Genomic DNA, 23,683 nt, shown 5'->3' on the forward strand with positions numbered 1-23,683 from the left:
AGACGTACTTGACTACATTTAAGATTGCATCTAGAGTAATAGGTGCTTATGGTAATCACTAACCGCACCTCTACTAGCTAATTTAATGCAAAACGTAGGAATGTGTCTGATTTTTACACAAGTAGCATTTGTAAATTTCAACAAAGATAAGAAGTATATGTGAGAACGCTAAGACTGCACCGCAACTAGCCAATATAGATAACAATAAAAGAAAACATGAATAGTGAGGCTAACTCTAAACTTGAGCTTTGCTTTAGCTAAATATCCACACCTACAGCTTCTACATTAGAATTCAGGTTCATCCTCAATGAATTAGTGTACCATTAGACATACTGACTTTAACTATTACTAAGTGAATTCGTTTTTACAGTACACTACCTGAAGGGTGTTCTTAAGTCTTAAACATTGATGTAAAAGCTGCACCACCTTAAATCAGATGCCCCATATGAGTGGTCATTTAATGTAGTATTTTTAATGCTTGAGTCTTTACTTTTCTTAACGTTCCCACATATTTACTACGTCCAAGGTTCCTGCATTAAGTTAGAGAAATCTACTTCCCTGCAATGTTCGCCTAAGGTTATTGTTTCAGGTCTATGATTAAAAACATTGGAAGTGCTGTAACAATTATAAATGTTTTGGCAGATAGCATTCATACAGGAATAATTGTATATGCTTATTTAACCATGCTATGCTTTTACAATACTTATGTTCATTAAGCACATATAGGCTTACATATATAGTTACTATCTGCATTATTTATATATATATGAGCTGTTAATAAAAAGCGTGAACTACATTATTAATGTAAGCTATAGTTAAACTATAGTTATAGTTTAACTATAGTTTAACTATAACTATAGTTTAACTATAGCTTACATTAATAATGTAGTTAAACTATAGTTATAGTTATTGCTCTATAGTGTTAGCGCTAATGATAACTTTACAGCTATCATTGTTACCTAACTGGATATATACCTTGTAGCTTCCTATAGTCTTGTTCCTAGCCTAGTTAGAATAATAAGATTTGACCAGAAGTTTGCTGACTTACTTTTGATAAGGACTTCCTATAATACTGATTAGAAGACTTGTAAGGAGTGATGCATCTTTCTAGACAACTTGAGAACTTGATAGCCTGAACTACATTTTTGTACAGTTCTACATGATTATATGCTTGTAATATTCTGTTTAATTACAATGCCTTTGATATTAAACTAAATATCTTGTTTCTACTATTTTTCTCTCTCTCTTTTCCTCCTAAAACAATCCCAGCTCTCCAATCTGAGTACACTGCTCTAGGACACAGAAACTAACAACCTGAAGAACAAGGACTCTGTCCAAACTCCCTTCAGTCTCCACAGTTGAGCAACCTATCCCTGTATTTTCTCAGTAAAGAGAGCATGAAAGTATGTGTCTAAAGTATCACGGCCAGTATAGCCTATAACTTATTATTAGATCTAGGTGGCTATAAAGCGCTAGCCAGGAAAACCAACAGCTTTACTCCCTCCCCACTCTGTATCCAATCTAATCTACTTTTCCACCATTTAAAGACACTCGGAACCACTACTCCTTTTCCTGCATTAGGAACCTAAACTCCCTCCTTTTTACCCTGCTTACAATAAATTAATTTGGGCCACCAGGTGGCAGACTTGTCCCTTCCAGGCCTTGAAGCTTTCTCCTGACCTGTACTACACCTTTGCTATATACTGTTTATCCACAGACTTGCTATTAAACTGTAGCCCATAACATCTGTTTATTTTTATGGTTAGCTCTCACACACCATCCAAATAGCTGTATTATCTACTCTTTTAACTTTATTCCAGTATTTAGGGTTACCTACCTACTGTAATCCCTGCTTCAACTGATTGTTCTTTTCAGCTCCATACCTCTCTTGTCTCTACCTGCTCCATTCACCCTGTAGGTTCACTCCGCTCCCCTACCCTACCCCCAAATCTCACCCACCCCTACAGCTCCTAAACTTATACATCCTCACCACACCCTCTTCCTCTCCAATCCAATCACAATAGTCATCTTGTTAACATTCTACATACACCTCTCTCTAATCATCCCTAGTATAACTCCTCCCCTTTAAAGAACACCAGTAAGCTTATTAGTCACTATGGAAACACAACCTTTCCAAATCCAACTAAGGCTCCTAATCTTTGTCTTTCTCCTACTTTCTCTAACAGCAGCCTACCTGCTAACCTCATATGAACAGTCAAATTATTTACAGATGAACTTCATTAATGCACAAACTAGTACTATACCTCAAATTAACTCCCCAGAACACATAAATATAACATCTTTACCTAGCTATTTACCTGCTAAATATCACAGACTGACACATATCAAATACAACTATCTAAAACCTGAAAAACCTCTTCACCATTACTTTAACATCCACAATCTCTTAAACAAACTATTACACCTCTCCTTACTAGATGGGGACACTCATCCTAACACAGGACCAGGGAAAAAAACAAGCACAGAACCACAAATTCATGTTCCCTCTACCCCAAATATCCCACCTAAATCTCCTAACTCACTCTATATAGCTCACCTCAATATTCACAGCATAAATAATAAAATTGCCCACCTCCATGCTCTCCTGGATGTTCATTCCTTTGATATATTTTGTTTAACAGAAACATGGCTAAAACCCACTACACAAGATGTTGAAATTCCATCTGGGTACAACATCTTGAGACAAAACCGCAAAGTAAAAAAAGGAGGGGGTGTTGCTATCGTCTATAAGGAAGGGCTACAAATATCTATATTAGATCTTGGTTCCTCTTCTGAAAACAATGCAGAAATCATTAGCACCAAACTTCAACTTAATCCCAGCAAATCCCTAAATATAATATGTATCTGCTTGCCCCTTGGTAACAACATCACCACTCTGGAAGGTGTCCTTGCTGAACTCTCCACAAAATTACTGAATCACCAACCTCCCATATTAACCTTAATGGCTTCTCACAAACAATTAACTCCCCAACCAGAATTAATAAACCCAATAACAAAGAATCCATCCTAGACTGGATTCTAATAAATAATCACCAACAACTCTATAATGTAGGGACCCTCCCTGATGATGTAAGTGACCATTCTCTCACTTACATACTCAGGCAAAGGTCGAGCTCACACAACCCAACCATATATAAAACAATAAGAAGCAACAGAAACTTTAACCCCAATAACTTCCAAGCTGAACTAAAAGAATGTGATTGGTCACCTATAAAATACCTCCCACTTGATGAAGCAACAAACTACTTTAACTCAAAATTCTTAACAATCCTTAACCACCATGCACCAAAGCATTCCATCAAAATGAAATCTAAACCCACCCCATGGCTTACAAAGAAAACCAGGCAGAAAATTTAGCAGAGAAATAAAGTTTGGGCACTATGGAGAACAACTAAAAACCCCGTAGATCAACAACAATTCAGGCAAAAAAGAAATGAGACTACTTCCACCTCCAACAGACCAACTAAAGTAATCCACAAAAGTTCAGGGCTGGCATAAACAGACTACTTCAACCAACCAGGCCAGTCCGCAACACCACCCCCTATACGATCAAATTCTGACAATCCAAAGCAAACTGCTAATGCTTTTAATACCTTCTTTACTGAGACCATCCAAACACTTGCTAATCAACTAACAGCTGATAGCTCTGCCCTTCCAACCAATACTACTAACTCTCTCCCAACTCTAAATCTGCAACCTGTCCCAACTTCCCTCATCTGCAACCTCTTAAGTAAATTAAAACCTACTACCCCCTCAGCTGACCAGCAACCTGCTGAATACCTGCAAAATGCAGCCAAAGTCATAGCTTATCCTGTATCATTGCTGATAAATAGAACCATACAAGAAAGCACTATTCCCACCATCTGGAAAATCTCCTACATTACCCCCCTACACAAGGGTGGAAACTCCAGAGAATATTCTAACTATCGTCCCATAGCTCTACTTTCCCCATTAGCTAAAATAATGGAAAAGTGCATCCACAGACAGTTTCTAGACCACCTAATCCAGAACAATTTACTGGCCAAATCTCAACATGGCTTCAGACCTTTCCACAGTACAATTGCATTCCTATCCTTCACTGACAGCATCAATAAAAACTGTAATAACAATCTTCTCTCTTCAGCACTTTTCATCGACCTTTCAAAAGCATTCAACATGATCAACCACCACTTACTTTTTAATATTCTAAAATCCTCCTCTCTGGTCACAAAGATGATAAAATGGTTCCAGTCCTACCTTGATAATAGACAGCAGGCAGTGCTTTGAGACAACAACCTCTCATCCCATCTCCCAGTTACCCTAGGTATACCTCAGGGTTCTATATTGGGCCCCCTTCTTTTCTCAATATTTATCAATGACCTCAACCTAGCTATTCCTTTACCTAACTGTGTACAATACGCAGATTATTTGATAATAATCTGCTCAGATAAATCTCAATCCCAACTATAGACTCTAACTCAGACAATGTTCAATAAAACAGAAAATTGGTTTCTACAATGCTGCCTCCTCTTGAACCCCCCAAAAAACAAACTCCTCCTCTTCACTCCTACCCGTAAATCACTCCCAATTAACTTTTCAGTCTTATCCAATAATGGTACACTCATATCTCCCAATCCAACAACTAAACTTCTAGGGGTAACCATTGATAACAACCTGAACTTTGAAACCCATATCAACAATACCATAAAAACTGTCAACAGGAAACTAGGCTCCCTCTATAGGATAAAACCCTTTCTCTCCCCACTAGCCAGAACCACTATTGCCTCATCCCACCTTATCGCCACACTTCTCTATGCTTCTTCCATATATACTAACTTCTCAAAAAATAACCTTAACAAGCTAGCCAACGCTTGCAATAGCATTGCCAGATTTGCTACTGCTTCCTCCTTTGGGATCCATCCCTGCCATAATCTGAAACAATTAGGCTGGTTAGAGCTTCTGAATCAGATTCACTTTAAACAAATCATCATTGCGCACAAAACCCTTTTCCAACCTACCAATACCCCAATACTTGCTAGTCCCATTACCCAATATAAGAACCTTTCAACTTTACGCTCATCTAATAAACTACTTGTATCAACATGTAAATCTAATAACATGGCAGGAGATGCTCTGTTCTCCAATGCAGTGGGAAAGTATTTGAACCAACTCCCCCATGAACTTACATCACTGTCTTCATTTACACTTTTTAAACACAATCTGAAACTCTATCTTAAAACCCATTGGTTATGTCCCTGTACAAATCCAGACTAATCTCAGACTATATCCAAAATACCCTCTCTTAAGACTTAATTCCTGCTCTGTCTGTGTCTTTTAGATCAAGGCCTATCCTTGGCAAAAACATATCTTATCCTAATACAGATAATTTAAAATACCTAGTTAAATTCTTATGCATATAATTCTAATGCATCCTACCTAAGGCAGGCAACAAGTATTGTTTAAACTGTGAGCATTGCTGAACTGTTGAAACTTGAAGTATGTATTTGTTTAACAATTATTTTCTAGTTACTAATGAAGTCTTGTACATAAATTCTAAAATATCTTATCTAATGATGGTAACATGTTTTTTGTATAAACTGTGAATATTCCTGAACTGTTTAATATTTGTAGTATTTAACTGTATAACAATTAGTACATGTATGTTAGTAGTCTAGTAATCTCTTGGAGCTTATCTCCCTGGGACTCTACTGAAAATGGACATAAATCCAGTTAGACTATCCCGGTCAACAAATGTAAAATAAATAAAAATAAAAAAAATTAACAAAGTCAAACTGGGTAGGGTCCACTGTTTGGAGGTTCCCAATGTCTCTGTTAATGAGATCCATGATGATGCGCTCCATAGCCTTGCAGACCAAGCTAGTCAAGCTTATAGGGCGATAGTTCCCGGTGTTTGCTGTGGCTCCACCTTTGTGGAGTGGAATAACATTGCTGTGTGCCACTCTATGGGCATGTAGCCTGTGGAGAGGCTTGGTTTGAACAGTGTGTTTAGGTGTGGGGTTAGTTCATCTTTGAGCTTGTGTAGGACGCAGCCTGGGACACTGTCTGGTCCCATTGATGCTGTGTTTTTGGCTTTGGAGAGGGTTGTTTTAACCTGAGTGTCTGTGATTTCAGGGGCACTACATTCTTCCGGTAAGGTTATGGGCCCTTTTGGGGGTGAGGTTTGCACTGAACCTGTCTGCCAGGATGCTGATAATATTGGTCAGTTCAGTGTATTTTGTGCCATTCTGCACTAACTCCAAGCAGATCTGAGAATTGCCACTTGGATTCTTGACATAGCTAAAGAATGCTTTGTGGTTATCTTTGGAGTCTTTGGCAATTTCTTTCGAAGCTAGCCTTGGATGATTTTATGAGGGATCATAGTTTCTTGCTGATACTGATCAGGAATGTCTTCCCTTCTTGGGATTTTACTCTTTTCTGTACTAGTTTCCTCCTCCTTCTATTGTATAGTTTGTTTATGGCAGGGGTCCACCAGACTGGTTTCCTTTTCTTGGAGGAGTGAGTCTTGGTTTTTCTTGGGATAGCAAAATCCATGCATTCTTGTAGGTGCCCGTAGAGTGCATGAGTAAAGGATTTTGCAGCTTGGGCAGCGTTATCCTTTAGCATGGGGGCTCTGAAACTTTTCACTTCAGTCTTAAGTAATGTGAAGTTTTCTTTTGAAAAGTTTTTCACGGTGGTTTCCTTGACTGGGGGTGGGGCAGAATGTGGATATCCAGAGTGATTAGTTTATGGTCAGATCTAACCAGCGAGGTGTTGACCTCCAGTGTGGAACACCAGTCGCCCATGTTGGTGATGACCAGGTCCAATATGTTGTCACTTCTAGTGGGGATGTTGACCAGTTGATCCAGGGCATTTGAGTTTATAAATTCTAGGAAATGTTGGGCAAGGGAGTTAGTACTTGAGTAGTTCCCCCAGTTAATGTTTGGGTAGTTGAAATCATCCAATATCAGGGTATTTGGTAGGACCTTCATGTTTCCCAGTGTATCCAGAAATGCGGAATGGGGGTCCTGGGACATGGTGGGTGATCTGTAGCAAGCTACAATTTGAATTTCAGTTTTGCCCATGGTTAGTTTCACGTGGATGATCTTTGAAGCATTGTGCTGTGCCACTATCCTGAAGGTGTGGGTATCCTTGATGAATATGGATAAGCCCCCGCCTTTTGTATTTCGGTCCAGGTTTTGTGGCCAAAATGTATGGTATGAGTTGTTGCCTGGAAGTGCTGGGTGCTCTCTGGAGCCTTAAACCAGGTTTCTGTTACTGCACATATATCGATTTTCTCCATACCGAGGAGTGCCTCGAGTGTGCACATTTTGAGGTTTAGACTTCTGGCATTGAGTAGCATTACCCTCAGTTTTTTGTTACTTGTGCTATTTACACCGGTGGGTTTGTCTTTTGAGGCTTGCCTAAAAAAGGCACTATGGGGGTGGCAAGAGCCTTGACCAGTATTCGAAAGCCTATGGGTGACAGGTGAAAGCCGTCTCTAGCGAAGCAGCGTGACTTGTCGAGCATGTCATCCCAGGTGGCAGACACTAGACCCCCTTTGAATGACACCAGAAGCTTAGCCAATTGTTGAAATTTATCATTTTTTTTTTATACCGTGGTTTCATTCTTGGTGAGGGCAAGATGCTACTCAGGGTCAGGGTCATACTGGCCTTGGATACATGATCAGAGAGCTCTTCCATGTCTCTTTTCATTTAGTCCAGGGAGGTATGGCTCAGGTCATTCACACCAACATGGACAATGACAGAGTCGTATTTGTACTTGTTCTGGCATGACCTGAGTGCTTGTGTTATTTGGCGGATCCTGGCACCTGACAGGCAGCTAACACTAACCTTCTCCTTGTTCAGCCTAGTGAGTGGGACGTCAGTGCACCTGACTATAGAGTCACCTATTACTAGTGTGTTGACTATGTTATTTTGCCTTAAGGGCTGTGATTGCATGACACACTGGTTTTGTGAAGTATATGTTTCATGGTTTGTGTTGGGGGCAGAGGTTGCTTGGATGTCTGCTTTGGAGGTCTCTGTTGCTTTTGCAGATTTTTATTTAGAGCATCCAAGTATGTTTTTGTGTATTTATGTGTGTTTTATTTGAATTTAGGAGTAGTTTAGATTGTTCAAGTCAGTTTTCAATTTCAGAAATGTTTGAATGAGTGGGCTACACATAGTATTAGTGTTGAATTATCTGCATATTGAATTAGATTATGCTGACTGGAAAGCTGTATGCATTTTATTTATAAATTAAGGAGTAAGGTCCAATTTGCTGAGGGGTTAACAGCTCATCAGCCCAAAGTTCATACTGTGTTCGGTCACTGAGGTAACTTTTAAACTAGCTTATCTTATTTTTAGTGAGGCAAATGTCTTGAGTACAAGGAATATGGAGTTGTAGCAAATATAGGGATATTACCATATCCCCTTGACTTTGTCTTTCACGAATGTAGTTTATGAAAGTTAGGAATCCTGTTTATATGCTATGGAGTGGTTTAAATTCATGCTATGTTACTGAAAGTCATTTTTCTGTATAAGTTTTTTTGTCAGCTGCAGTTGAACACATCTTAAAGTATTTTGGATAGAGTGGACACAATGGCTATAGGTTTGTAGTTTGATAAGTCAGCAAATTTGTCACCTTTCATAATAGAATAACACAGGATTGTTTCCAGAGTTTGGGGGCTAGAGCTACTTGAAGGCAACAACTTGTAAGTATGGATATTTAGTATGCAATAACTTTTACAGCTATTTTGAAATATTCTACTCATAGGTTATTAGCTGTAAGAGTGATTGGCTCAAGTTTTTCCATAACTTTTTTTTTTTTTTTATTGTGGTGATAGGAGTTGTGGTAAGAGACTAACACAGACCTTGTCACTTACTTACATGTTGGATGTGCCATGTTTATTAAGGCAGTTAGCAATGTTTATGCAGTATGAATGAAATCTGCATGACATGTTTACTGTGATTTTCCTGTTTTGCCTAGCCTTTAGTTTGGAATTTTAGTTGGATTTTGAAAGTGTCAGTATTGTAGATTGTTCTTTTTTCCCTAAAAGACAGTTTTTCCGTGATTAATCTCTATTATGCAATAGCCTTTTTATTTATGTTGTGAGCCATAGTGCAGGTTTTAATTTTACTCTTTTTACAGGTTTTGATTTTACTCTTTTCCTGTCTTGAGATGCCAGGGAGCTGCATTTGAAGAGGCAGGTTTTGTTGAAGTGAGCTACTGGATTATCTAAACATTGTACATTTAATGGTTCTCAGTTGCTATCTTTAAAGACTGACAAGATGGTGCCCTTACTGAACGTGGTTGTATTTCTATTTTCTATTTAATGTTTGTATGAACTTTGGTAAGTTTCCATATGGCACAGACAGTGTTATGATCACTAGTGGTGTCTGGCATAATTCTTACATGTGTAACTTTGCTGGAGTCTTTTGTTAGTATTCAGTCCAAGACACTTTCTTCTACAGTAACCTTACTTGTCTTTGAGGTCATATATACAAGCTGCATTAACCAACATGGGTTGATCTAGTCTTATGAGCACTCTTGTGTTAATCGATATTAAGGTCTACTAGGACAGGTAAGTCACAGCTTTTTTGGTGTTTGACATTTGTGTGGAGTATATGACTAGATAAAAAATTTTTTTTGGCTTCATCAAGAACTCTTTCATAAGTATGATCATTATGGATCATGTCATAGCTACGAGGCAGTATTTCTTAATTGTTTGTGTGTGATTTAAGCCAAGTTTCTATTATTGCAAATATGTTAGTTGTGTAGAGAGATGTCCAGCTAGACAGGTTTTATTTTATTCTGAATATTAAAGATATTAATATGACGCATTTTTGGTTCAGTATGGCTCCTACTACAGAAAGGAATATTAACATTTTTAAGATGGTATTATGCATGGCAGGTCATGGGTTGGGAGGATGTTTCCACATTTTGGAAGTAATGTGTATTTAGATTTATGCTTTTGTTTAGATTTATACATGTATATAACGTACATGTTTTCTGCTTCCCTTAAGTGGGGTGGAGGCTTTTCCTTCAATATACCCCTTGCTTTATTATTCTCACTCTGAGATCAGTTACACTTAAACAAGGAGTGATAATTTAAACATTAAAATGAAGTCTCACTTTTTCTCTGACATGATGCACTATCAGGGTCAATAAAATAGTAGTAGATTTCAAGGCCACACACATTGCTGCAATATATATAAATCAAATACAAGAAAACAACATACCAAGTGAGGCAAGCATATTCAAGCAGATAGGATACAAACATTTAGGACCTAAAGGAAAACACTACTGACAGCATTTGTTTATGTTGAGAAAGAATGGACACTAGACTGCAGTGGCAGATTATAATAGGGGTATTTTGGGAGGCTGCTTGGGCCCATGGCTTCAAGTGGGGCTCCAGTGGACTGGCCAGACAAGTACAGGCTATCTTCACATTGCAAAATGTGTCTGCACTGCAAGTCCACATGTCCCTGAGCAAGTGTTTGCTCACTGACTAAACAGAGAGCAGACACTTGTACACAATCAGCAACTCAGCAATGCAACAGAGAAGAGCGTGATTTGATAGTACTTTTAGGCATATCAGACCAGTTCAATTCCCTTATGTATGAGAGAAAAGGAAGAGATTAACTGAAGAGGTCATGCACTGGTAATCAATTCCAGATACAAATAAATAAATATGTTGAGCTTGCCGTGCCTCTATTTGTTCTTCTTCCTCCATGCCTAAAGAAATAAATGTCCAGTCTGCTACACCCCAGCTTCTTCTTCGGACATTGCTAATGTTGCACACATATCAAAATGTTTACATTACCTGCACTGACTCAAGGAACAGTCCATTCCCTGGTTTCATCTTTTAAAATTTTTTAAACAGTGTAACTTGAAATGAATTAAATCTTTCACAATCCCAAGATCAATAACCATTTTAATGTGGAGAAGCCGGGTCCTGGGAGGGAAGTCTTTATTCTAGCTGGGAGGTAATGAATGTCTAATGTTTCACCTCCACTCTCAGGCTGTCGCTGACTGACCTTCAAACACAGATGGAATTTAAAACTAATTTTTCTCCCAGTTACTGTGCCTATCAGTACCTTTGCCTGCTGATGACATTGTGCAAATATTTATTTTGTATAAGACAGAAGAGTGACAACCGCTAAACATATAATCGAGTGACCCAGTATGCCTTTACTCACATGACTTTTCATGCATTTTGCAGAAAGTGCGCAAATATTAAATAAGAAAATGACTTCTCAGATGGGTGAAGAAGAGCAGCAGTGATGTGAATAGTACCATGAGGTAAGTGTCTTTTACTTTTTTACCATTATAAATCCCAATATGGTAGGCAACCAGATATTGTCAGTGTACAATTTCAAAGAAGTACTGTAGGGCAGGCCTATCAACTGTTCACCATTTTGCCTTATAGTTTTGGTCTGTTCCATGTAAAATGTCTGTTTTTCTGGAAAACTATGCAAAGACTGTAGTCAGTAAATAGTATATAGATTTTTAGACTTCATATTCTTTAAAGTGAAAACATATGCTAATGCAAAACTTGTTATTCTAACAGGTTCTTAAGTATAAATATAAATATATATATATATATATATATATATATATATATATATATATATATATATATATATATACACATAAAAGCAGTATTTAAAATCAATCCCTGGTTTTGGACCTTTGTTCCCATTATTTTTAGCTTTGTTTCTGATTCTTGAGCTAAGAGGTTAAGAGCTAGGTGGTAGGACTGGCACAACTGTGCATTTGTGTAACATAGACCTGAAATATATTGTGAGACTATTCATTTATCCTGGCAGGCAACAGGATGAGAGCAGTGAATGGCTTCAAGGAAAGTACTTATAGGACTAGCTAGCTATTGTGCATTTGAGTAAAACAGTACAAATAAAGCATGTGGCTATTATTTTATTTTATTTTGGCAGTCAACCGGATATGGACAGTGGATAGTTTTGCGGGGGGGGTACTTGAATACTTGAACCGTTTCTTCCCTAACTCACACTGCATCTTGATCATATCCACTATGATCTCGTTTCAGGCTGATCCTTAGCCTGACTTCATTTTTTTTAAAGATTATTACTGATGAACTTAACTTTATTGTGTCCTGTAATTTATTCCACATCTGCAGGTGTTACCAAGTAATGCATCTACTTTGTTTGTAAGTTTTATTTATTTATTTACTTGCTTGCTTGTCTGTTTATTTATTGATTTTATGACATCTTTTATTTCTCTTGGTTGTAAAAAGTTATAAACATAGATTTACAAATAAAACTGGGTCAGACTTAGCCTTGTATGTTATATGAAAGTCACCTCTCAAGAGCTTGCATGACACATGGAACAAGGACAATTCCTGAAGTCTACCAGATTACTACATATTTTCCAGATGCTTTATTCTCTTAGTTAAGAACTTCTGCATTTTCTCAGGTTAAATCACATTTACAGACTGCAGAAAAAAGCACTATACTTAGTAACTGACTGAATTAGTGATCTATACCAGCTGTCTGTGGTCTGCTCAACATACTGGTCAGTATCGCGTGAGTTACTTCCTTGTAATATCTGACTTTCTTTGAAGTACACTGGCCAAAACTTAACTGATTGCCCATCATAAGTCCCAGAAATTTAATTTCACTGCCCTCTGGTTTCATTGTCCACTTTTAGTGACATAACATTATTTTATTCCAAATGGGCATGATTTACAGTAATGCAATAAAAGAGTTTATTGTTGTACAAGGTGTTTAGTATGCCTAGTTCATCCTGCTGTACTCTTTTATCTTTTGTACAGATAATTTGCATTTCTGTGCTAGTTTTACTACCCACATTTCAAATCACAGAAACAAAACTTCCAAATATGAGTGATCCCAATACAAATCCCTGAGGGACTTCTTTGACATGTCAGTAAGACTGGATAGAAAACGTGCAACCCTTATCTGATGTTTTCTCCCTATCAGTCAGTCATTTACCTAAGTAATCATTGATGTTTAGCTTGCAAATTCATAGCAAGGGTGGAGTGAAAGTAGTGGATGCCCCAGGAGCAAGCTGTTGCATGCAGTAGGAAGGGGTACTGAGTATTAGGGGTAGCTATATAGGCAGCTGTAATTTCACAGCTCCTTAAAAGATGATCTGCATAAGGAAATGTAAGCTTTTCTAGCTCTTTGTCACAGATTAGCAGTATGTATTTCTAAAAATGCATAAGTGATTCAAATGGTTAGTATTTTTACCCTTCTTCAAAGTTTTTTTCCTACTTAACTGGACTGGGTGGTGCCAATCATTTGTACTCATCTGTTAGTTTGTCTGTTTCAGAGAATAAGCAAGTGCTTTAAGCCTACTGGAATTGTTGCCAATTGCCTTTCCCAGATGCAGATAAGTAGCATATGCTGCAAATACTTTAATATCTGCAGCTGTAGCTTCCTCAAAGAATCACACTGAATTAAGGAGGTAATGTCCTACCTTGCAAAGGCGCACTGTATTGAGTCTCTAAGCAGAGAGTCACCAGTGCCTTTTACAATAAATTTGATTATGACTCACTCCATAAGTTTACAGGGGATGCAGGTAAGGCTGTCATGTACCTGTTTGGAGCTGATAAAATTTCTCAGTTCGATATGCAATGCCTTGATTAAACATCAGCATGTGTGCTATGATCCAAGGCTGAGATAACACATAATTTATTGAAAATTTATTATATATTCATTTCTCCTTTCATTTTCTATCCAAATTAAAGAAAGCCCTTTTGCTGACTTTAATTTTTGATATTAGTTAGCATGATATAACAATGGCAGCAGGCGTAGCAAAGAAAGAATTTATTCATAGTGATGCACATTATTCCTGGGTCAAAATCACAAAAGTAAATTTGTAGGAGCTGTGTCCAAATGTCACCACAACCTGTGTCCAGCTGTAGGGTACTACTACTACTACCTTTATATAATAGCTGTGTTGATTTTTCCATTGTATTTGTAGCAAAATAAAAAAGCAATTATACAATAAAAAGTCAGTTACATTCAATACCATGCATGCTGACTGGGCATTCCAATCAATGTACCCATTGCAAATCCAATATATCTGAATACATACAAGTCTGGTCACTGGCAGTACTACTCGTGTGGCTAAATGTACTTCAAGCAGCCAGACTGATCATACATATCCTCTCAAAAAACTGGTAGAACTCCCCTTTCTTCTTCATATTTTTGCTCCATAATATGCTGATCTCAGAATAAATCATTGAATGCTATTCAATAATTCCACGCAAGCATCATACTCAGATGCAAAATCTCTCCTTCTATATAAATCTTTAAAACAAATTAAAATAATGTTTAGATATAAAACTATGAAGAAATTCCTATTGTCTTCCTTCCTTAATAGAACTAAGTTAATATTCAAAAATTGTGCATACTGATTGTACAGACCAATCACCATGCTCTTTCTAAATCATATTCACTACAGGTAGAACTTTTGTAAATCACTTTCACTGCTCCAGTAAATGGAGAATTTAAACTATTAAAACAGCCTTTCCTCATGTCAGTAAAGTGCTCAATGGAGTAAAATGTAAAACTCATGGCTCTTGATGTCTCGAATGCTCCACAGAATAAGTCTCAACATCTTACAAAAAAATCGAAATTGGACGTCTGTTATTACTACTCAGCGATATGCCAGAAAACCATATGTTTCACTGAAACATACCAACAATATGAGGGGAAACATACAGACTTTCTGCAAAAATGTAGACAGTTGAGAGGTGTACACTACTCGGACCATGCTCACTTCTCAATGCCTTGAAAAAAAAAACAGACACAGCAATGTATTGTGGATGTGCACTGCATAACTAGGATGCCTCAGATTACCAAAAGACAGCTGATGAGCACTAACGTCCAATTATACAATGACATTATTTAGAGAAAGTAAGCTTTTTTCTTAAATAATGTCATTGTATTATAACAATAATCCTCTCCTGAGTGTAGACAACATAGGATTTAGCCACAGCTGACTTTAATTAATCAGTCAGACTTTGTCCTCATGATCAAACCACACCAACCTTGGGCAAATCCTGTTTTATCCACACCCAGTCATGGATTATTGCTAAATTAACTCAAGAAAGTAAAACTTTCTTTTGTGATAACATTAAGTTTTGTTACGATAGTAATTATCAGTTAGGAACTTGGCCACATCAGAATAAAACAAACATCAAATTACATTTTTCTGTTTCTAGTTTGATATGTGCCTAATGAAAATGTTTATCTTTTGTCAGTGCTACTGAAAAGAAGACAATTTTAAGAACTGATGTTACGTTAACAACCTCTACCCCCCCCCCCCACTACAGTAATGTGTTCTGTTATTGCTAGGGGAATAGCAGTTATAAATACTAGTTCACTGCATAACATTCTGCCCTGTAGCCCCTGAAAATTAAAAATATATATATTTGTATTTGTCTTTATTTATTTAATGATAACTGTTTTGTTCAACTACACCCTGTTATGTAATAAAAAGTAAAAATTAGAAGCACTGCATCTAAAAACAACATGCAAACAATACAGTGCAGACAGTTTTGATTAACTGTGCTTAACAATAAAACAGCAAAAATAACAGAGTATGTTACTTCAAGGCTAGGAAACAGTCCATTGCAGTTGACAGTGACATATTTTTTAATTGCTCAAAGTACAGTGTAAATGTTTCAGGAAAAATTTTATAATAAAGATAGACAATAATTACAACTACTCAGTAGCAAAACAATTACAGAGTACTTCATTAGGCCAGTAAGAATGCAGTTAGATGCAAAGAAATGCTATGCCATTGCATTTTAAAAGTTATTGAAAGTGTGTTCCATATCTTATGAGGCCACACTAAAAATGCCTTGGTGCAAAATTCTGATGAGTGCAGTAGTTAAACCATTGTAAAGGGATTCCTATTGAAGACATGGAGATGCCATGTATGTGATAGTTTTTTTTAAATGTTTAAGTATTATGGTGCCTAAGAGGCAATATCTTGCATGGAGAGATTTTGAGTATATCAGTACACTTTGGCAGACATCATATTTGCCTTGCATAATGCAATACAGTGTATTTCACAATTGTGTCCTTTTTTGTGAACCCACAGTATTGTTCATTGTCACTTGGCAGTTGCTAGTTAATTATGTTGTGATCAACTACAGACCATACTTCAAGGTAAGCAATACCAACCTTTTTCCAGTATACATCTAAGCTCAATAATTAGTCACTGACAGATTTTGTGAAATGAACTATGCATGTACTACAAAATGCAAATATCCGGTGTATTGTTTTAGGACTATGATGTTGATGAAGCCTCACTTGGTACTTAATCAGGATTTTATCCCTGCTGGTAGATACTTTAATTCCTTACTGAATTTGATTAGTGACATGCATTGGCCACAGTTTTGTGATGAAGATTAAGTCCTACTAAGAGAGAAATGCTGTTACATCCAATTAGATTACCAAAAAAATGTAAGCTCTTAACTATCCTTGGCATCTCAGAGCCATGCTTGAAGGAATTATCACAATATCATCTCTTTAGGGCAGGTATATGAGTATATGCCTTTATGCCTTTCATGTCTTACAATTGATGGAAATTAGTGGAAATGCTTTGAAATGAAAAGTGTAACTTGTGCTTATTTTAATATGGCCCTGAACAGAAAGGTTGTTATGGCATCTGTATAATAATCAACATTTGCAAATCTGATGTTGTATTAAGAAAAAGAAAAAAAAAACTCTAGAGGAAAATTATAACAAGTAATTTATATTTCTTACCAAGTTAATGTTAAAAAGTGATAATATTTTAGTGTAATTTTGATCACCATATTAATGTTGTTTTCAGAAGTTAAAGCGTATAATTATGAATGAGTTATAACTTTTACAAAGCAATATATCTGTTTAAAAGGGTTCATCAATTGATCAATTGCTAACACATCCAAGGAATAACAACATTTGGTGTCTTTGTCTGAATACCTTAGACATAAAACACTCTATTAGCCTTCCTCAGATGATAGAAATTATTGACTACAATAGTTTACATTGCACACGATAGATTAGTTTTATAAATGTCTCTGTTCTGTACATATATTGCTGTATTATTTTTTGACTGAATATTGATGCTTACCACCTGAGAATTTCTTGGTGAACTGTCATCAAAATCAGAAGTCTGTAAAAGTAATGGATAAGGTAAATATTAATTTAATTAGCTTGAATGTGATCACCAAGACAAAAAAATATGCTCACAGTTTTTCACAATTTCTTAACAATATTTCATACACACTATAGAAAAATCACGGTATTCTCATAAAAGTACATTTCATCAATAATTGTTTTTTTTTTCTAATTCAACTAAGAACTAATTCAACTATCTAATTCCTGATTATGGAAATTTAATAAATCTAGGGCCTTGTTTGTTTAGATTGTATCTTTCAGAACTATCTTTTTCACCCGAGGTGTTCTATAGTCTGTATGCAGATAATTTGGGTAAACTGATTACATGTGTTACAGATAGGGCATGTCTGCAAAAGAACTTGACTAAATTGACCGTTTGGGCACATGAGAATAATATATTGCTAAATACATCAAAAATGAAGCATATGAGATTTAGGATACATAAATTGAAAGGTGATTTATTTAATACAGCACACAGTGATTGAAACTGTAGATAAATTTAAGGATTTGGGTATATGGGTAGATCCAGCTTTGAGTTTTTCTAATTGTATCGACCAAATGGTTAATGATAGTTATAGAACCATAGGTTATATAAAAAAATAAAGTCTAGGAAATCAAAAATGATGAAGTCGTATATTAATTACATTAGACCCAAATTTCAGTATGGAATGACAATATGGAAACCTTATAAGAAAACAAGCATGAGTAAACTGGAAAGAGTACAGCAGAAATATACCAACGGCATCCATGGATGTGAAAACTTAAGTTATTATGAAAGACTAAAATATCTGAACTTGTACAGTGTCTCTTATAGATATTTAAGAGGAGATCTTATTCAGGTATATAGGGCATTTAGAGACAACTACCTCTGGGAATGTTTGGGGTTATGAAAATATAGTAGAGAATCATCAGACAACCTATGTATAAAATTCAGTAGGAATGAGAAGTGTACTAATTGTTTCCCTGAGAGAGCAGCTGATGCATGCAACAGGGTGCCAAATTACATTAAAGCAAGCAGTAGTTTAGATCTTTATAAGAATAGACTGGACACATTATGGGAACAACTGGTTTGGTATATTGGCAGGCTAGAAGTGCATTAATGTCCATGCTTGAAATATTTCAACTGTCCCTGATTTCCAGGGATGTCCCTAATTTTGACTCAAAAATTTAGCTCTGTCCCTCTTAATCCCTCCTAAAACTGGTGACTCTTGGAGGAAAGGTGATGAATTATACTCAAGAAATAATGGCAGTAATTAAGAGTTATAGGTTTCTTTTATTTCACAAAATGTATATTAATTAACATTTTTTTATTCTGCCAATGTCTCAAGTTAATAGTATTAATATTTTAAAAATGTCGCTGATTGTCCCTGATTTGTTCTGGGTTTGTCCCTGATTCTATTGAAATTTGTCCCTGATTAGTTGAGAGCTACGGTCTGTATGTATGTACAAAATCCAATACTTTCTTATATAATATTGTTAATGAGATAGCATTAGTATCTAGACAATACCTATTTTTGGTAGCAATCTGAAAATTTAAGACTAGTGTAATTAAGTGAAATTTGCTGAGTATAGTACTGTTGAAGTCCTCAGTTCCCTTGACTGATTCATATCTGGGATGTTTTTCTGTGGAGTCTGAATGCCGTTCATATGTCCCCCTGAGCTTTTCTAGGGTCTCCGGTTTCACCCCACATTCCAAAGTTGCTGAAAGATGAATTGGAAATCCTCTAAACCCCCCATAGCTGTGTGTATAAACAGTGACGGACTGGCTCCCAGACAGAACTGTTTCTTTACTTCATGCTTGATAGTTGCACGGATAGGCTCCAGTTCTTCCTTATGAGAACAAATTAATGGTCCTAGTGATACTTGGATCACTTTACTAATAATTATTCAGAAATAATCGGTGGTGTAAACACTGACATTTTCTTAAGGTACAGGAGGTACAGGGCTGCACTTTCAGAAAACAGCATAGGCTCATACAAGTTAAGATCAAAACTTTTCAAACCAAGTGACTGTAATTCTTGCAGCAGCCAAAAGCTTCACTGCAAAATACAGGGGCCTAAATGTGATAAGAATCCCTCTTCAGATAAAGAAATAGGAAGAAAACATCTCAAAGATAACGTACAAAGCTAACTGCAGTTGTATTAAACATGCAGAAAATCCTACAGTTTGTAAAATCATAATTATTAGATACAGCAAAGTGAATTAATTGAAATGGTATGGCTGTTTAGCTGTAAAAAAATACTTTCATTTGAGAATGATACTGTTGTCCAAAATCTTATGTCCAAGATGTTAGTTTTGGAATTAATATCTACATAGACAGAGGTTGTTAGATGGAATGGAGTCCACACTCCCCTTGGAAAATACATGCTGTCCAAGTAACACCTTTATTAATAACAATATTTTAGGTGGTATGACCATAGTAAACTAGGATTAAAAGAACTGTGGTTCTGCAAATCAAGCAATCTATTTTCCTTTGGGAAAACAATAAATTCAGGACAAGAACGGGTGAGCAACATATTCTACAGAGCTCAAGAATCACAAGTTTTTGTTAGCATTTTATGTGAATAATATGTCATATCAGTAAAGTTGTTTAGAAATTAATAAATAATGACAGAATGGCTGTGAAAATTTACTTCTGACAACACTTTGGAATTGTTCAGTGATGACACTGGATTTACTTATTACTGAAATAACACACATACATTTAGTACAATTTCATGGGCAATGTAAAATATCACTGTTTCACATGCAAGTATACCTAGGAGATGTGGGAAGAAATGAAGATACCACAGACTCTGGTAAAAATTCACACAGGAAAAGAGAATACATGCAATCTCCACACAGAAAGCACACCATCTTGGAAATGAACCAGATTTCTTCAGGAAAATAAAAACAATTCCTCAGTATTAGTAGTAAGTACTGTATTAAACATTATGTCTGCCTACACGATGTCATAGTTTGATTTTGTTTTTACTGGGACTAGTTGAATGTATCATCATCATCATCACCACCATTTTCTAAGCTTTATATACTGGAACACTAAATGAAAGATTATAACATCTTGTTGTCACTTTCATTCAGTGGAATAACATTTATCATTGTAAAATGTTGCATATCAGCATTCTCTGGCACACTGGTGTCCTATCTAGGATTGCTTTTTTGTGTTATGACTATGGCTTGCAATATGGGATCTGGCTTTCTTTGAATCTGACCTAAAGGGTATTGAAGATGGCTGAATTATCACCACTACAAATCTATTTTCAAAATTTTCCATAAGCTCAGGTGACTCTTAATGTGAAATATTTTCTAACAGGTCTTCCTTCTCAAGTGATATAAGAAAAATAGTCAATGAATCTGCATGCAGTGAATACTGCCAAATCTTCTAATGGAGAATGTAGCAATCATCTACATGAGGGAGCCAATGCAGGCTGCAAGAAATGAAATTTCTTTCTTTTACTGAAGAGCACTATTTAACAACTGCGGTGGTGGTGCTGCGGTAGCGTTGTCGCCTCACAGTTAGACGTTGCACGTTCGATTCTCGGTTAGAGCGTCTTCTGTGTGTCAGCATGCGTGAATGGGCGTTCCGTCATTGAAGGTTGTGCGTTAGGCCCAGCAAGCCAGCACGTAAAAATCTACTGCCAATCATTAGTGGACCGGAGTTACGCTGTGGCGACCCCTAACCGGGAAAAGCCGAAAGACAGTTTACTGAAGAACACTATTTGTTTAATAGCTCTCATCATTTTTTGGCTCCTCTTGTGAGTACTAAACAGAAGGTGCCTTCGCAGAAATTTAACTTTTTAAGAATGGGCTTAACAATTTAGCACTCTAAAATAATGTGAACATTGGTGGCTTGCTCATATTTCACAGGAACTAAGATCATTCATGGTGAGCTCTGTCCATCTCATACTTAAAGGAACGTAAACTGACTTGAGTAGCAGATTGCCTCTGAAACAGCAAACTGTTCACCTCAGACTCCTGAAACTATCCCAATATAGCTCTCAGATTTTACTTATTTTGCAAAATGTTCCTGAGTTTGTCCCATGTTTTGCCTTGTCCCTTGTAAAATATTTGATTTTCTGGCAGAATACTATTAATCAGTCAATAATGCCACACATTACATTTCATTACTCTTTTATTTTTATTTAGCTGGAGTGCTTGTTTGGCTTGTTTCCTGTACTCTGGCTTTATATTACTGATCTCTCTCTGCCTTTTATTTTTCCCCACCCAGCTGCCCAACTGTTGCTATATTCTTAAACTTGGTGGCTTTTGAGTTGCCCGCCCCAACTATAAATCTGATTTTGGGCACTCCTCCCAGTCCCATCTCATCAGCTCATTCTACTGAGTACGCGAGATTATTTCTTCTTCAGTCCAGATCTTCTTCTGGTTTCTTCCCGCTCCGTTCATCCTTCGGGCTCACTCCGCTCCCCTACCCTGTCCCCAAATTCCACAATCAACCTCCAACACCCTAGACATGCCCTATTCCACCCAATTACCTTCTTTAACCACACCCTCTTCTATTCTACATTTTCACCCTCAATTCTAAACTCTCACTCAAATAATTGATTTTCTTTCCCCCACTAACACCTACTCCAACAACCACACCCCTCCACCCCACATACTCCATACTCCCCACTATCTCTACAGCTTTTACCATCATAACCTTATAAACATATACAGAACCATTACAATACTATACCACCAAACAACCTTAATCAACATGCTCTCGAAACCTTCATCCATCTCTATTTTACTACTACTACTTCTTAAACTTTCATATCTTCACTACCTCCCCCCACCCTGTACCCTCCCACCATACACAATTCTATCACATAACTAACCATCTTAGTTCCCTCTCACACATTCACACTCATCTATTTCTCCCCATCTATACCCTATAAAACACCTCCTATCCTTCTCATACAAACTGTTCACCTCTCAGAAAACCTCCATTCCCATAGCAACCAAGAACCCCTTTACAATCACAATAAAACCCAATCCTTTTATTAAACTGCTAAATTACCGCTCTAATCCTATCTTTCATCTGATTACCAGTCTTTTATCAGGTGATATCCATCCCAACCCAGGCTCCTCCACCTCCACACGCAAACCTATATTACTTACTTCTATAAACTCCCAAAGCATAGTCAACAAAGTTGCAACCCTCCATGCCTGGCTCATGCATAACAAACCTGACATCCTAGCTATCTCAGAAACATGGCTAAAAAACCTATAAAAAAGACTCTGAAATAGTTCCAGAATTACTCTATCCTTAGAAAAAAGACAGGTCCCAAAAAAAGGAGATGGAGTAGTCTCCTATATTCATCTTCCCTTACTAATTACTCCCTACAACAAACCTATTCCACAATTTAACAACGCTGAATTACTCCTAACTCTCCTACACGTTAATAAACATAAACACATATGTCTAGCATCCCTTTACATCCCCCCAGGGGGAAATATTTCCACACTTGTTGATATCCTCTCCTGGCTCTCTAACAACATCAGCAATGAAACCATAATCTTAGGAGATGTAAATATTAATTGGGCCTCCATCCAGTCACCATCTACCCCCCTTAACATCAACCTATATAACTTCTCCCAGCTGATCAACACTGTTACTTGTGGCAGCATTCTAGATTGGATTCTAGTGTCACATCCCACAATTTCTCTAAGACAGGTACTTTTCCAGACCCTCTAGTGATCATATGCCCACCTCACTCACTCACTCCTGTATCTGTCTTATACTAAAAGCAGTAGAACTGAACAATCTAAGGACACTATCCTTAGAAGATGCAGTTAACTCAACATTCTTAGAAATACTGGACTCCCAAGCCCCTCTGAGGACAAAGAGAATAAAACTAATTCTGCCCCTGGCTAACCAAAACACACTATCAACCATGCACCTTTAGAGATAAAGCCTGGGGGACTATATCAAACAAGACCCCTGAACACACCATTATTGAGTAATCCTTTAAAGAAAAAGTAAAAAAGTTTATTGAGAAAATTTTGGAAACCCCAGACCCAAATGCCTGATAGCAATTGCCTATCCTATAAGCATTCTAATCAACCGTTCCATCCATGAATGTCTAAACTCCTTCAACTCTTACCACATCTCTTAGATAATAACCTATTTATCAAATAGATTCCAAGCTGTAAAATGGAAAAGGCCACTTCCCTCTTTTCTTAGTACCCTACGTTCCCAAGGTTCATTCTTGGGTCCCCTTCTTTCAATATATTTATAAATGATTCCATTCTCTAACATCATCCACTATACAGATGATTCTACCATATCTGCTCAGCTACATAACATTGGATGAAAATAAAAAGTTACTTGGTGTCCTCCATCGTCAGAATCAGTACCCTCACAGCTCCCTAAAAAATCACTTCTCCTCTTCTTTTCTATCCCTTCTCTATGGCTAAAAAACACTTTCTTCCTGCTATATAAAAAAATCTAAAAAGTTCAGAAACGCCACAGGTCTCCCCCACACCACTGCACTTTCTCTTAAAAA

General features: G+C 36.9%; 1 protein-coding gene across 3 annotated transcripts in view; it reads right to left on the reverse strand.

Moving 5' to 3' along the window:
* The window catches only part of CARD9 (caspase recruitment domain family member 9), a 706,605-nt gene that overhangs the window by 57,403 nt on the left and 625,519 nt on the right, over positions 1-23,683 (reverse strand). For all 3 annotated transcript variants that reach the window (XM_044058722.1, XM_044058720.1, XM_044058723.1), the window contains one exon: positions 17,128-17,169. In XM_044058722.1, coding sequence (XP_043914657.1) covers positions 17,128-17,169 — 42 coding nt within the window. The remainder of the gene's footprint in view (positions 1-17,127; positions 17,170-23,683) is intronic.

This window comes from Protopterus annectens, chromosome 16.part0 (assembly GCF_019279795.1).
Source record: "Protopterus annectens isolate FY-2018-M chromosome 16.part0, PAN1.0, whole genome shotgun sequence".
In the NCBI taxonomy this organism is placed as follows: Eukaryota; Metazoa; Chordata; order Ceratodontiformes; family Protopteridae; genus Protopterus; species Protopterus annectens.